This window comes from Anneissia japonica, unplaced genomic scaffold (genome assembly GCF_011630105.1).
Source record: "Anneissia japonica isolate Jap-2015-1 unplaced genomic scaffold, ASM1163010v1 scaffold288130_len101125_cov175, whole genome shotgun sequence".
NCBI lineage: Eukaryota > Metazoa > Echinodermata > Crinoidea > Comatulida > Comatulidae > Anneissia > Anneissia japonica.
Window position 1 is genome coordinate 70,560 of NW_022752993.1, and position 15,158 is coordinate 85,717.

Here is a 15,158-nt window from a genome sequence, read left to right on the forward strand (position 1 = left end):
AATTGCACCATCCCTAATTTTACAATATTTTTCTGCTTCAGTGACCCAACTGATTTATTAAGAGCTGATATTTAGAATTTTATGGTATTTTTTGTGTGAAATTGTAATAACCTCTTTTCTTTTTAAGGACCCCAAGCAGACAAACCATTTCGATTGCCGCTTAAGATCCTTATTGACCTACAACCAAGGAATAACGAAGCTTTGGCAACTGTCCAATGTTTGGCACACAACCCTAGGCTAAGGTAAGCTGTATTTTATTATTTTATTTTAATTTAATTTGTTTTAAGCTCTCCAAAGCCAAGCGTATCCCAGAGATTTCTATACTTAAGTCTTATTATGAGGCTTAGGGAGTGAAGTTGTTTTGGTCATGAGAATAACTGCTGTTACTGTAACAGGAATTGAACCTAGGACAGGTCCGAATGAATGCCTTTGGAAGTTTCCAGAAGAGAAATATTCAAGGAAATCACAAGGCCTGAACATCATGTATTGTGGTTGTCCAGAACTGTGCTATATGCCCACCTCCTATAAAGTGATACATACAATATCATATACTTCAAACTTCCAAAAGCATTTTCAATAATATTGGATAATGGACCTATTAATTGGTCCGTGATTGGCCCTTTTATAAATAAATTTGCATATTTGTAATTGGAATAATGAATATTCATGAACATTTTTGTTTAAATGCAGGATTGCAGTACCTGTACAAAAAGATGTGAAGAGTGTGATTGACTATCTGACATCCAAGTGGACACCACACAGCATCAAGCTGGTATCCTTTTATAATAAATAATAACCCTTGTAGAGAGCAGCTTAGCTCAGTTGGCTAAACTAGTGGTAGCCACTGTGTGTGCGCTGAACCATGGAGATCCTTTGGTCTGGTTTAATTACATCGCTGCCTCTCCTTGTGTTTTAGCTGGAGGTCTGAAAGTCAATTTACAATAGCGCACCATCTTTTTTGGATGAGGCGCTTTAAGCTGTCGCTGAACCCATGTGAATATGGCCCGTGTGTATGTTTGTATGTAGTTTACTCTTCGATTGGGATTGTCTCACAGTGTACTGTCCGGTCCAACTCCAGAAGGACCCTTTTGGAATAAAAGTCTATATATTTGGTGGGTTATCTTTGGTTTAATTGACATCATAATTAATACTTTATAGTATGCCAATTAAAAAAATGTTGCCAAAGAATTTTAAAAAAGCTAAATATAGGTGGTCAGGATGTGATGTAATCATCACCATATTTAAGCATTCCAAATCAAATTTGAGGACTTAAGTTGAAAAATTATTTTATTCATTTAATTGAATGTTTTTTCCAGATGTTGCCATAGAAACACTATTTTCAAAAGTAAATAAATATTACCAACATATACTGACCTCTCTTATAATCTTTAACTAAGTATTTTCAGCTACAGACTTTGAAACCCACTGATAAGGATCATAGAACAAATGTTGTCTTACGATTACCCCCTAATCTGGACATCACCCCCTATGAGGAGGTGAAGGGAAAATTTATTCACTGGAGTGCTAAAACACCATTCACAATGGGGCAAGGATTAAACTCTAGTAACAGCAAAAACTCTCAATCGAACTCATCAAGTCCGCAGTCTACGGCAAAATTAAAACTACAGCCGAGTAAAACGTTACCGGTTGAAGCAACATCTGTAAAAAGTGACGCTAAAGGGAAAGTAAAAGAAAATGCGATTGTTAACAATGGAGCACAGAAAAAAGACGATACAGAGAACTTGGCAACCGATTTTGGTAACAGGTTACCTGATATCTCAATGATTCAGACCGAAGTTTGTGGTCAATTTGGAGAAACGCACAGCGAGACTCTCTTAGGTTTGGACGCAAATACTGATTCTGACATTTTACTAAAATGCACAGAGTCGTCGTTAGGAAATTCAAATGATTCATCTTCTTTGGGAAATGTTGAAAACACTGAGCCCTCTGTGGCACAATTGAGTGCAGTGGAGAATGAAACAAAATGTAAACAAACTAAAGACTCTTGCTTGAGAAATGGACTAACTTTAGAGAATGCAGATGATATTAGTATTACAGATTTATATTTAATGGTAACTATTCTTAATATTTGATTTGTTTAGTAAGCATTATTTCATTCTTAAATGCACATACCCTATCTAAGTTATTTATCTTGGGGTAGAACCTAGTGACTCAGATACTACAACCTAATAATAGATAATGATATCATTTAAACCTAATACATTTGTATTGTATAAAACCTGCCAGTGGCAGATTTCCCCCCACCCTTTATATTTCAAAATTATAAAAAAATTGAAGAAAAAAAATAAAATTATATTCAATTTCAAATGTAAGGGTGCCATATCCAGCCACCTACAGGTGCCATAATCATACATTTTGTGTGTTTGTGAGATGGACAGGTATTCCTGGCCTATTGGTACTAAATAACACATTCTGGTCCATTCGTCCATTAGTGTAATGTTGCGAGTATGTTGTGCTTGAATTAGAATAATTACTTAAAAAAACTTTAATCCCCTGTTATTGTTACCCCCTATTTATATTAATTTTAGTTTTTTTTTGCTCCAAAGTTAGGGATGCCACCTCGGTTAAAGTTCGAGTACGAGTTTGCCAACAAGTCAGTTCCAAAAGCAGATAACACCTTGAACACTCTACAGAAGTTAGTCCATCTTGCGAAAACTCAGTTAACGAACACTACAGCTCAAAAACAAAAGGTACATTATTTTTTCTATTTTGTGTTTTTCACAGGTCTTTGAATTTGAATGTGAAACTATCCTTTGTGTTAAGGTGTGGCTGTCAGAGTGGTTTAGAGTGAATGCATTTGTATCCCTGAAGATTTAAATATGGCGAAAGGAAGTCCATCACTCATTGTTATGCGCCTCCTGCATGTGTGTTCAGTCGGATAAAATTATAAACCGTAGGCCCAGTGTACACTTTGGCTTTATGTGCACGATAAAGAACCCAGTACATCATTCGAGACAAGTAGGGCGATACCCCGGTGTACTGGTACAAACAGAAGATGTTGTGGACGGCGAGAATTGCACCGGGTTACTGAGTAGCAAGACATGAAGTTACCCTTAGGGGGAAGAAAGTCATTGATCAAGTTTCTAGTCCACATATCCAAGCACTTTGTATCCATTCACAAAAAGCACTACAGTTATATAACTGTCTATATTTAGATTTCATGTCTTTTCGTGTCATGTTGTGTGCATGCTCCTGTTGTCATGCCTGAACAATACTTTTTTGCACATGCTTTGACGTGGCTATAGGTTTTAGTGAATTACAATATAACATGAATGTCAGTGTTATTCGTAATGTGATTTAGAATTTCATTAGACAATAATAACAATGGCTTCTATAATGCAACGATCAATAATGCAAACTACATAAATTTAGTGCATTTTCAAAATGATTAGCTCGTCCCGATTTGCGATGTTGAAAAAAACACCAAAAAATCTGGACGTCTCTGTCTAGAATTTCAACAAGACTTTTACTAAATGAGATTTAACAATAACTCAAAACATGCTCAAAACAGCCTATCGGTAAAATCAAACGATGTGTGCTTTTGGGCGGAGCCTTGCTTTTTTACTAGCGTACAGTAGGTGATGAGTTAGCTATTTTGGGATTTTATGGGTCCATGGGGACCAGTTATACTTCATAGAATAGCTTGTAGATTAACTGATATGGGTTTTACGTTGGATGCGTTTGATGAAGTTTAGGTTTAGTTTGACTGTAAATGGTACATAACATTGAAAACTCGGAAAGATAGGCCTATTGTAACTGCGCCGCTATAAACAATACTGTGCAGTTGAAAGGTCAACCCACGATTCCACGATGAGGTCAACAAGCAATGCATTTCAATGCTGTACAATACAACGTAACCCTCTACAATAGTTAATTAATTGCAGCAAATACGGCAAGCCTCATTAAACTATCCCTGGGAAAACTTGCCTGCACGGTAAGCAGTAAGCACAAAGGTTTATTGTTTTGCGTAGCTGTACCTACGATACACTATGACCCAGATATAGTTCGTAGCATGCAATACAGTAGTGTAATATATATTGGTCAGCATTTAAAGCTATACTAGCTAGCATTGCTATGTTGGTTTGTGTTTTTAAAGTTTTGAGATTGTTGTAAATGTGGGACTAGCTAGCTAGTCATGGGTCATTCAATTAAACTACCCTCTATCTTCCTTTCACAAAGTTTCAAAATATGATACACTGCAATGTTTCAATGCGGAGTTATTTAGATTTAGGCAAGGTTATCTTAATTATTTAAATTAAAATCAACATAAAATATTCATTTTGTTTGGTAATATTTTAATTTAAAAAATCTTAGTGGTAATTGTGTATAATTATGATTTTATATACTTAGTTTTCCGTCATGGCATTTTTCTTAAAAAGCCATGACACACATGGAAGCCCTGGCCATTTTTTTTTAAACTGTAATATCTTCTTAAGCTTAAGTTACAATGATTGTTAAATTATTAATTATATTTTGCTCTTTAGATGGTGTCTGTTGGGACAGTCACTTCACCTGTGCGTGGCATTCAACCAGCAGCTAACTCTGCTACCAATAGAGTTGGTGTTACTCCCAGCCGGAGTAAGAGTGACGTCGCAGCTGCTCCGGGCTCGAACAAAGGAATATTTCGCATCGCGGGAGCGGTTGGCAACGGAAACCTTAATGTGCCAAATGGGTCCATAGTTGACATTGACAAAGGGGTGTTTGTGACACCAAAAGCGTCATTCGCTCCCTCGGTACTGAAATCACAGGCACAGGAAAAATTATTTATGCAACAACTCCGTTTTATACATGTAAGTACATACAGTAGTTGTTTGGAGATTGTTTATAAAATATATACTGTGTTAAGCAAAATCGGAAAATCCATGCTCAGGGCCTATGTAAGTTATTAACTTCAATTAAGATAAGCTATCAACTTTAACTGTGGTGGGGCTGAGGTGGTATATACCCTCCATCTGTGAAAGTCTCTCCCTAGGCCCCCTGTATTTTGAATTCTTGAACCCACCATTGAGAATAGAACACCTACAGAGTGAAAGGGTCTTGTGAATAAGTAAAGATTATTATTATTGTACTATATTTAAGGATGTTTGGATATGTGTCAATTTTGAGTAATGCTTAGCTAGTAAATCTCTTCTATTTTCACAGAGACAGTCGATCAATCAAAGAAAAGGACGAAAATCAAGACCACCCATTGTTGTCCAGGTAACAACTTTATCTCCTTGTCTTCCAAAATATATGTAAAATATGATATCTGGTAAAACCAACATAACTATTCTATACGTCGGGGGTGGGCATAAAAATCAGTTGGAGGGCCAAAGTGAATTTTATTTTTACTGTAACACCGAGTGCAGCACCTAAATTTTAATGTTGGTGTTTTTCCAAAAACCGTCATGCACTGCTTTTATACCACTTTATTCCAGGTTTGAACGTAACTTTTTACAGCTATTCTGTATCAGGCCGTCAAAAACCAAGGTGTTTTCTTTTCAAAAATATTTAGCGGGCCGGACTTGGGCGGCACGCGGCCCATTGGCTGCACTTAGCCCACCTGTGCTATGGGTAGTATGGGAAAATATATTGAAATGAATTATTTTGGGCATGAAGCTCTAGAGGTAGCAAAAGGAGTGATTGATTGATTGATTGGTTGGTTCTAAGCCAGTGTTCATAGGCTACATGTACCCAATGCTTAAAATTTAGCGTGTTATGCAGGCACTGATTGCGTTGTGCGACTGTCGCATGACAAAGCAAACTCGGCTTTCTGTGAGCACTAGACGACACACATTTGCTGTATGCTGAAAGCCAGTGGCAGTCTAAACGGATCGTCATTAAAAACGAAACATTGCGTGAGCATTGTCGCGTTGCGTTCTTCATAGAGCGCAAGCGTTCCCAGCTTAACATCTTGCCAATGTACAGTACAAAATCTGGTATCTCTTATTTTATTTTATTGTTTTTAATGGTTCACTTAAGTTCTTATTTATTTCTAAATTTTTATCTCCGCAGCGCCACCTTTTGCCTAGAATACAATCATCTGGTCCGATACGCAACATGATGTCTTTGTCGACATCAACAGGAAAGTTTACACCAGTGGACGCCAGCTCCCTAAACACTGTAGACCCATCGTGCCCCAAGATTAAGCTCAAACCCGTCTCAAGATCACCGGTGCCAATAGCTCCTAATATTCCTATTTTGTCTCCTGCTCCGCCAGGTAATTAGTTTCAGATTGAAACAATAATCCTATTCTGATTATTTTGAAGATGTGTACAATAACACGGTATGTAATGTTTGAATCAGGTGGGAACAAACTGTTTACAACATTTATATTTACCATTTTGTTATGTTATTTTCTTTTCTTTAGTTGTTATTAGTCCAATATTGAACAGTCCAATCAGCAGTCCAGTTTCTTTTGTGACTAATTCGCCATCTCCAGTAACAGTGCCACAAACTATGCAAATATCTGCTCCAGTTGCCATGGTTCCCATTTCGGCTGATGCATCGGTAAGATATTAGTTACAATGACAGATTGAAAATAACATTCATTTAGCTAAGCCTCTCGGATTTTGAACATTAATCGTCATTACAACACTTTATAGATAAAATCATATAAATCAAAGCACTTAATTGTTGACTGACTTAGAATATAACTTATCAACAGTGTTAATTTGTGGGTTCACATGTTGGCCACTCTGATTATGAAAATTAGGGGTCATAACAACACCTGATATATAAAATTGTATAAATTGAAAGGACTTTAATTATTAACTGACTTAGATAGAATATAACTTATCAACAGTATTAATTTTTGGGTACACATGTTGGCCTCTCTGATTATGAAAATTAAGGGTCATTACAACACCTGATAGATAAAATTGTCACAATTTAAGGCGCTTAATTAGTAACAGACTTAGCATATAACTTATCAACAGTACTAATTTGTGGTACACCATGTAAACAGTTTTTTTAAATTTCTTTAAAATTTAGGTGATGCCGATTGTTGCAGCGCCCTCTACTCCTTGTCCAATTGTAGCCATCCCGGTGACAACAAACCAGGTTTATGCTGAGCAAGCGCCACCGGTAACCTCTGTTGCAGCCACGCCACCACAGAACAAGATCTGCGATAGTAGTGTGCTATCGACGCCCAGCCCTCCAAGTAATGATGTCAGTTCCACAGACAGTCAAAAGTCAAAATGAATGCTGTAAATTTTGGGAATTACTATTATAAAACAATAAATAGGGCCACCGTAGTAACATTAGTCTGTGTGAAGCATTGAAACCCAATTTTTTTCAAAATTTCACTTGAGGGGCAGATTGCTATTAAACGGTCTTAACTGGTAATTGATTTATCACTTAAAGGGTCTTACTAAAGTCACTCCAGTAAGACTAATCACTCCCTGGTATTACATGAGATTTAGGGGCTGTTACACATTACAAAATCAAATCATCATTTTCATTGTGAATAATACTCATTACTCTACAAATTCCTGTTATTACCGTACATGAAACTCAACAGATGTCTGTTTTATTTTTATATAACCTTTAACCTTTATTCTTTTTCATAGGAATTGATCAACCTTTGACATCTGAACCTAGTGAGACATCAACCCCAGGAAAACCCATCCAGAATAGCCAGCAAGAAAACAGGGAAGGTGGCACCTCGACACCTCCTCCCAGTACTGTTAGTCCAACCAGCTCACCATTTAAACAGCTGACCTCTGACCCTCATTGGCTAAACGGTGAAACAGTATGTGTAATACATGATTATTTATTGTTTGATTTTAATTATCACAAATTAAGGAGCAAGTTGGTGTTGATGCTGTGATTGAAGATAATATTTATCATAATCATCAAAATAATGATAATAATTTTATAAATATTTTCAATTTAAATGAACCACTTTTAATTTATTAGATGGACTTGTCGTCACTTAGTGGATTTTTAAATGGCATCGAGTCACCGGAAAAGCGGGATAAAGCAGTTCCAACACTGAACAGTATCTGTCCTCTTCCTGTCATGTATTGTGAATCTTCCAGAGACTCTATTATGTCAACGAGTAATGTAAGTGTATGCCTAAATTTGATCATATGACATAACATCTTGACCATATATGGACTCATCATGACTATATGTTACAATATTTATTCATATTTTATTTTTTATATAGTTTTTGAAATTTACTGTAATGAAGCTTTTACTTACTTGGATTTTTAATGTATTGTATATATATTTATGTATTGTTTTTCTTTAGAGGGCCTCTTCAAGTCAGCTGTACTACTGTAGTGCAGCTGTTAGAGCTACCCTCGTGAAATAAAGTTGAAATAAAAAAAATAAATAAATAAAAATATGTGGCAAAGACAAGTCAAACCAGTCACTTGTCACAAAAATCAATTTTAAGTTAATAATACAGTGTTAAAGAGTAAAATAAAAGCTATAAAATGGTAAAAAAATCATTCAAATCGGACATTTCCTTATGAAGTTACAAGCGTTTAACCACACAGACGTTCAAAGTTTATGATTTTAGGCATTTCTCATGCAGAAACTATCTTCAAAACCTTAAAAAGTGTTGTTTTAACATTCAAAATGGGGAAAATAACAGCATAGAATGATATATAAAGGTTAGTTCAGTGAAATAAAATGGATTTTTAAACAATTGACATTCCAGCATGTTTTGGCCATTTTTCCTGAAACACTATTTCCGACGAGTGACTGGTTTGGCTTGTCTTTGCCACATATATGGGTATAAAACTGTTATATTCCCATATATGTGTCTTTGCCACATATATGGGTATATAATAGTTTTTTGTCAAAGAAAATTTTAGAGTTTTGACAGAGCAATGTTTCAAATTAAAGTAATGCAAAGCTCTGAATTTACACAAGCTTTTGTCGTTGCTGTCAAACATAACTTCATAAGCTGATGTGCAAGTCAGTGGCATAACCAGAGTTGGTGGGGGGGGGGGGGGGGGGGGTACACACAGTGCCTGAGCAAACATTAAAAAAAAATAATAATAATAAACTAATTGAAATAAATGTCTGCAAGTTGCTGACCTGAGACATTCACAATCAATTTATGGTAAAGTCAATGCCATTGATATATGCTCCATGCCTAGTTCTCCACGCCTTTTATAAAGTTAAGTGGGTGTAATATTTTTATTCAGAACCCTGTTTTTCAAAATCCAGGATACGCTACTACAAGTCAGTTAAAATCCTGTTCACATTTGTCTGCGTTATTTTTTTTTTCTAGTTCCAAGTTGAAGGTACATTACAAAGCCTTATGAATGAGAATAGCATTGACTACATAGCCAAGTTCGCAGATCTGGCTGCCCACATCGAAGAGAGCATTGATTTACCTGGTAACCTTGGTGTTAACGAAACAGTCGCTATGGAACCGGCAAAAGACGGTGTCACCAAAGCACTGGACTTCAGTTCGGTAGACTTTGGTAGTGGTAAACTGAACAACGGGCTTAAATCTGTATCATAAGCAAATTATATCTACACTTTATCAAAAATACATACCTTTATCATTTCTATTCTAAAATAAAGCAATATTTTGGCATTCATTTAAAGAAGGGGCATATTCAAAATACCTATCCTGAGTATAATATACATATTATAAAAGTCAGGCAGTGATATTTTGTCATTTTTGTAAACCAATTTTTTTATCTAATGGCTTGTCCAGACTATTATTTGTGAAATGCCTAATTAATATGGTTATATAGGTTCATCATGACTATATTATTTGATAGTATACAAATATTGACTGCTCATGAGGGGAATGGTGAAATCTATTGTCCCGAGGTGATGTGGAGACCATAGCCTATTATTTTCCACATCGTCGAGGGTGCTATAGATTTCAACATTTCCTGAATCCAGAGCAGTCAATATACCTTGTACATAGATTTTACGAGGCCTTAAAAATGTAATGAAAAGAATACCCACCAAGTAGGCCTAAGCTTACTTCATAGGCCTAGGTGATCAAAGGGCTAATCTCTCTCAGCATCGTAGAGGTCACGTCCCTGTTTCCGTACGTTGGTGGGTTGCATGTTATAAATTGTAACCTTATATGTGGGACCTAGAGATTACTGTACATCGCAACAGGGCAAAAAAGTACTATAATTTTTTCACCGGGAGTTTATGAACTATCATTCAATCTACGTCATAGAAGTTATTACCCGCTTTTTAACAAATCTATGTATGCGGTATATAATATGAACTGTATTCTTTCCTTGAAAGTATATTATGTAACACAAAAAAAGCCAACTATTGAACAATAGCCTGTAGGTCTTTATGCAGCCTTAGGGCTTTATCGTCATTACTTGTAATTGTATTGTTTTGCTCTTTACATTCTAGTGTGGTTATTTTAATGTTTTTTGTGTGCAATATAATATACTGTTATATAGAAACTAAATGTTGTTCCGAAAAAAATGTATATAATTTGTACAGATTTGTAGAAAGAATATAACTCTTTTCATCTAACATCACATATATGTAAAAAAAAATCATTTATCAATTTTTTTATGAATGCATATATTGTTTTCTGTTTTTGCCGTTATATACTGTACTATCTTAGAAAAGGAAAAGGTTTTGTATTCCATCAGAAAACAATAACAAAACTTTGCATCTTTGTTCTTGATTTTACCTTCTACAGAAATCTGTATTACAGCCATTGTCACTGCCTCAAACGTCCAGGAAAAAAATATCGCGCCCAAGCAACTGCTCATACAAAAAAGTGAATTAAAGAAGATCTATAAATCAATCAGTCAGGTGTTTCTAGAGTTTCTCATCAAAGCTAATGGCCCCCCATACGAAAAGAGAATGAAAAAAGATCAATCAGCCGGGTATTTTTAGAGCTCCTCATTGGAGTTAAAAATTATACAAATGGCTATTCTATTTTGATGGATACAATGGGGATCAGATCTAAAATTTCAAGTAAAATTTATCGTCATTGTGTAAAAGATCTTTCAAAACTCAAATTTTATGACAAATTTTGTATGATTTGCCCATGTATGATCATGATGATGTCATATCGAACTCGTGTACAAATAATGGCAAATATTTGTCACTTAAAACTTTACAGTGTGTGGACAGAATTTAAGGTTGTGTAACCTCCATAATTTAGCTTTGTGTGTGTATTCTAGTATTCACCAGAGAAGTGATTTAATAATTTGGCAGGCTTGAGCTTAGCAAACAGAAGAAGTAGCAAACAGAAGAACTCACTAGCGCAAACAGGGTATTATATTAAAAACCTAGCTTGATTATGTATAGCAGATGCAACCCCCTCCCAACCAGTGTAATGTTTTATGGAATATATCTTGCTTTTTTATTTAAACTGCTCTGTCATTTACAGTACACAATAAATATCTTTGTATGTTTCAGATTTTTTTTTTAATCTACGGAATCTACTGTACTGTACTTTACTATCAAATCAAGGGCCTCCTACCGATAAAATTCTGTAAACTTGCCCGATCATTTTTTTTCCCATGTAGATAAAATTATATAAGACCATGTATGACCAATAGCCAATGATTGGAATGATGTACCAAGGATGTTGACATTTTGAAAGTATTAAAGATATGGGTTCATCTCACATGAGATCCCAATATTTAAAACTAGTTGTAAAATCTCGATCAGAGATTTACACATCAATTTGGTATTATTTTTTTTTTACACATCAATTTGGTATTATTTTTTTTATTTTTTTTTACACATCAATTTGGTATTAGTTTGTTTAAGCCCTGTGCTCACTACCAAAATTTTAAGTGACAATAAATGTGATGCTCATATTTGTCACATAAACTTGATAAGTGTGGATGGAGCAGAGAAATAGATTTATTCATCTGTTTTGTGGATTTTGTAACCATTGAGGTGGTTTTTACAAAATAAATTTCTACAAGATAAACAAGACTTTCTGGTTTGATATTTCATTGACATGTCCTATTCATAACGTAAAACAGAGAAACCAAAATCTCGGATAAAGTGTATTACAGTTGAACTTGCCTAAGTCAAATAAAAAATGACATTTGAAAAACTGTTTTGACTTAGGGTGCGTTCGAGCCAGAAAAATACCTGTGCGAGGTCCGTGTATTTACACGGAAGTTAAATGCCGTGTGTGGCTCGAACGGGGGTAAGATGTAAAAAACATCTGAAACACGCTCGCCTATTTTGACCACCAAATTTAGAGTTATTGAACCGTGTATCGCTGTCAAAGGCCATTATCGCGACCATTAATCATGTTTTAATGACTCTACCGTCTGGCGGTCAACATGAATTCAATTCAACACGCGCGAAAACCATAGGCCTGTCCAGTTTATCTTAGAAAAGGAAAAGGTTTTGTATTCCATCAGAAAACAATAACAAAACGTTGCATCTTTGTTCTTGATTTTACCTTCTACGGAAATCTGTATTACAGCCATTGTCACTGCCTCAAACGTCCAGGAAAAAAATATTGCGCCCAAGCAACTGCTCATACAAAAAAGTGAATTAAAGAAGATCTATAAATCAATCAGTCGGGTGTTTCTAGAGTTTCTCATCAAAGCTAATGGCCCTAATGGCCCCCCATATGAAAAGAGAATGAAAAAAGATCAATCAGCCGGGTATTTTTAGAGCTCCTCATTGGAGTTAAAAATTATACAAATGGCTATTCTATTTTGATGGATACAATGGGAATCACATCTAAAATTTCAAGGTAAATTTTATCGTCATTGTGTAAAAGATCTTTCAAAACTCAAATTTTATATTATTTGCCCATGTATGATCATGATGATGTCATATCGAACTTGTGTACAAATAATGGCAAATATTTGTCACTTAAAACTTTACAGTGTGTGTGGACAGAATTTAAGGTTGTGTAACCTCCATAATTTAGCTTTGTGTGTGTATTCTAGTATTCACCAGAGAAGTGATTTAATAATTTGGCAGGCTTGAGCTTAGCAAACAGAAGAAGTAGCAAACAGAAGAACTCACTAGCGCAAACAGGGTATTATATTAAAAACCTAGCTTGATTATGTATAGCAGATGCAACCCCCTCCCAACCAGTGTAATGTTTTATGGAATTTATAATATATTGTGGACAGCCCAATATATTTTGCTTTTTTATTTAAACTGCTCTGTCATTTACAGTACACAATAAATATCTTTATATGTATTTTTTTTTTAATCTACGGAATCTACTGCACTGTACTTTACTATCAAATCAAGGGGCCTCCTACCGATAAAATTCTGTAAACTTGCCCGATCATTTTTTTTTTCATGTAGATAAAATTATATAAGACCATGTATGACCAATAGCCAATGATATTTTGAAAGTATTAAAGATATGGGTTCATCTCACATGAGATCCCAATATTTAAAACTAGTTGTAAAATCTATTTGGTATTATTTTTTTTTTTTACACATCAATTTGGTATTATTTATTTAATTTTTTTACACATCAATTTGGTATTTATTTTTGTTTAAGCCCTGTGCTCACTACCAAAATTTTAAGTGACAATAAATGTGATGCTCAAATTTGTCACATAAACTTGATAAGTGTGGATGGAGCAGAGAAATAGATTTCTTCATCTGTTTTGTGGATTTTGTAACCATTGAGGTGGTTTTTACAAAATAAATTTCTACAAGATAAACAAGACTTTCTGGTTTGATATTTCATTGACATGTCCTATTCATAACGTAAAACAGAGAAACCAAAATCTCGGATAAAGTGTATTACAGTTGAACTTGCCTAAGTCAAATAAAAAATGACATTTGAAAAACTGTTTTGACTTAGATATCATTATTTAATGAAAAAAAAAAAACAATTTGGCATTTAAAGGAAAAGTCAACTTCGGCAATTTAACTGTACGAAATGCAAACAATCGTGATGGGATTCAATATTTCAACATTAATTATGTCTTCATCAGGATAAGAGAAAGAGTGATGTTCACATAAATTACAGGGATGTTTGGTGCATGTTCAGTGAGGAAGCTACGACAGGCCTGCATATATTATTCTAACATATACAGTATTATTATTTATGCGCAAGCTTTCCAATGCTCGCATCCAATATTTGATACTTGGTGGGTGTGCAAATTATAAGAATAAATAATACTTTGTTTCCTCAGTGAATTTCCAGTGGCATTCCTCCCTCCCACTTGCTATGCCACTGTAAGTAGGCTCATATAGTTGAGGCTTGAACAATATACAGTAATTCACTTTGTATATTTTAATAAGTTAATAAATAGCTTATGAGAATGTTTTCCTTGCTACACACAAAGCACAAACACATAAATACTGTATTACCATACCATATTCATAGACCATGGAATTGGCTAGTAATAAATTCAGGGGCCTATATTGCATGGTGGAATGATATAGATGGTATCGCATAACATTTAAAAAAAAACACAACAAACAAAATAATACACACAAGCATTCACACAGAAATGAAAGTATAAAGTATTTACAATCATGTTTCATTATAAATAAATTCCAGGATGTCTATGTTTAAAATATGCATACAACAATTATGAAGAATTTGATTATATTAAAAGGCTGTTACTTGACTCAAGTCTGTGGAGTTTGTAACAGACTGTACTATTATTTGAGGGTAATTAACTATGCTTATTCTGAATCATTCTTGCAGAACAAATTATAAATTCACTCTAGATTATTAATTTGTGCGCAGAGATGTATTTTGGAATAACACATCATCTGCTACCCAGCACAAAAAAAAAGAAAGAAATTTGTATGGTATGGCTCGGTAAATTTATTTGTACAGTATTAAATCAATACTGCAATTGTAATGCGTACAATCACCCATAACCATATACAGTAAACAGTACTTAGCTGAATCAGGGAACCCCTGCCATATACAGTCATGATGTACCTATATATGGTCATGATGTGATGTCATCATGACCATATATAGGCACATCATGGCTATATATGAGCATACAAGAGTTTGATAGCCTGAACAGGACTTTAAATCATCCTCGATCCTAGATCATATTGATAAAATATTGACATTAATTATAATATTGATATGATGTTGAACCCTGTCCAAAATATGAAATTTTAATTGACAAAAACATGTCACATGCCTATGGTCATGATGTCATCATGTCATTGCCATATATAGGCACATCATGACTATATATAGGCACATCATGACTATA

At 34.7% G+C, this 15,158-nt stretch overlaps 1 protein-coding gene across 1 annotated transcript in view; it reads left to right on the forward strand.

Annotated features, from left to right (window-relative positions):
* LOC117122606 (protein cramped-like) overlaps window positions 1-9,636 on the forward strand; it is a gene marked incomplete at its 5' end in the record, with an annotated part of 10,401 nt that extends 765 nt beyond the window's left edge. Inside the window, 12 exon segments of the mRNA XM_033268243.1 lie at window positions 128-242; window positions 691-772; window positions 1,407-2,072; window positions 2,568-2,711; window positions 4,506-4,811; window positions 5,164-5,220; window positions 6,016-6,220; window positions 6,371-6,510; window positions 6,994-7,186; window positions 7,572-7,753; window positions 7,921-8,067; window positions 9,251-9,636. Of these exon segments, the coding sequence (XP_033124134.1) occupies window positions 128-242; window positions 691-772; window positions 1,407-2,072; window positions 2,568-2,711; window positions 4,506-4,811; window positions 5,164-5,220; window positions 6,016-6,220; window positions 6,371-6,510; window positions 6,994-7,186; window positions 7,572-7,753; window positions 7,921-8,067; window positions 9,251-9,487 (2,474 nt within the window).
* Window positions 9,637-15,158: the final 5,522 nt, after the last annotated feature.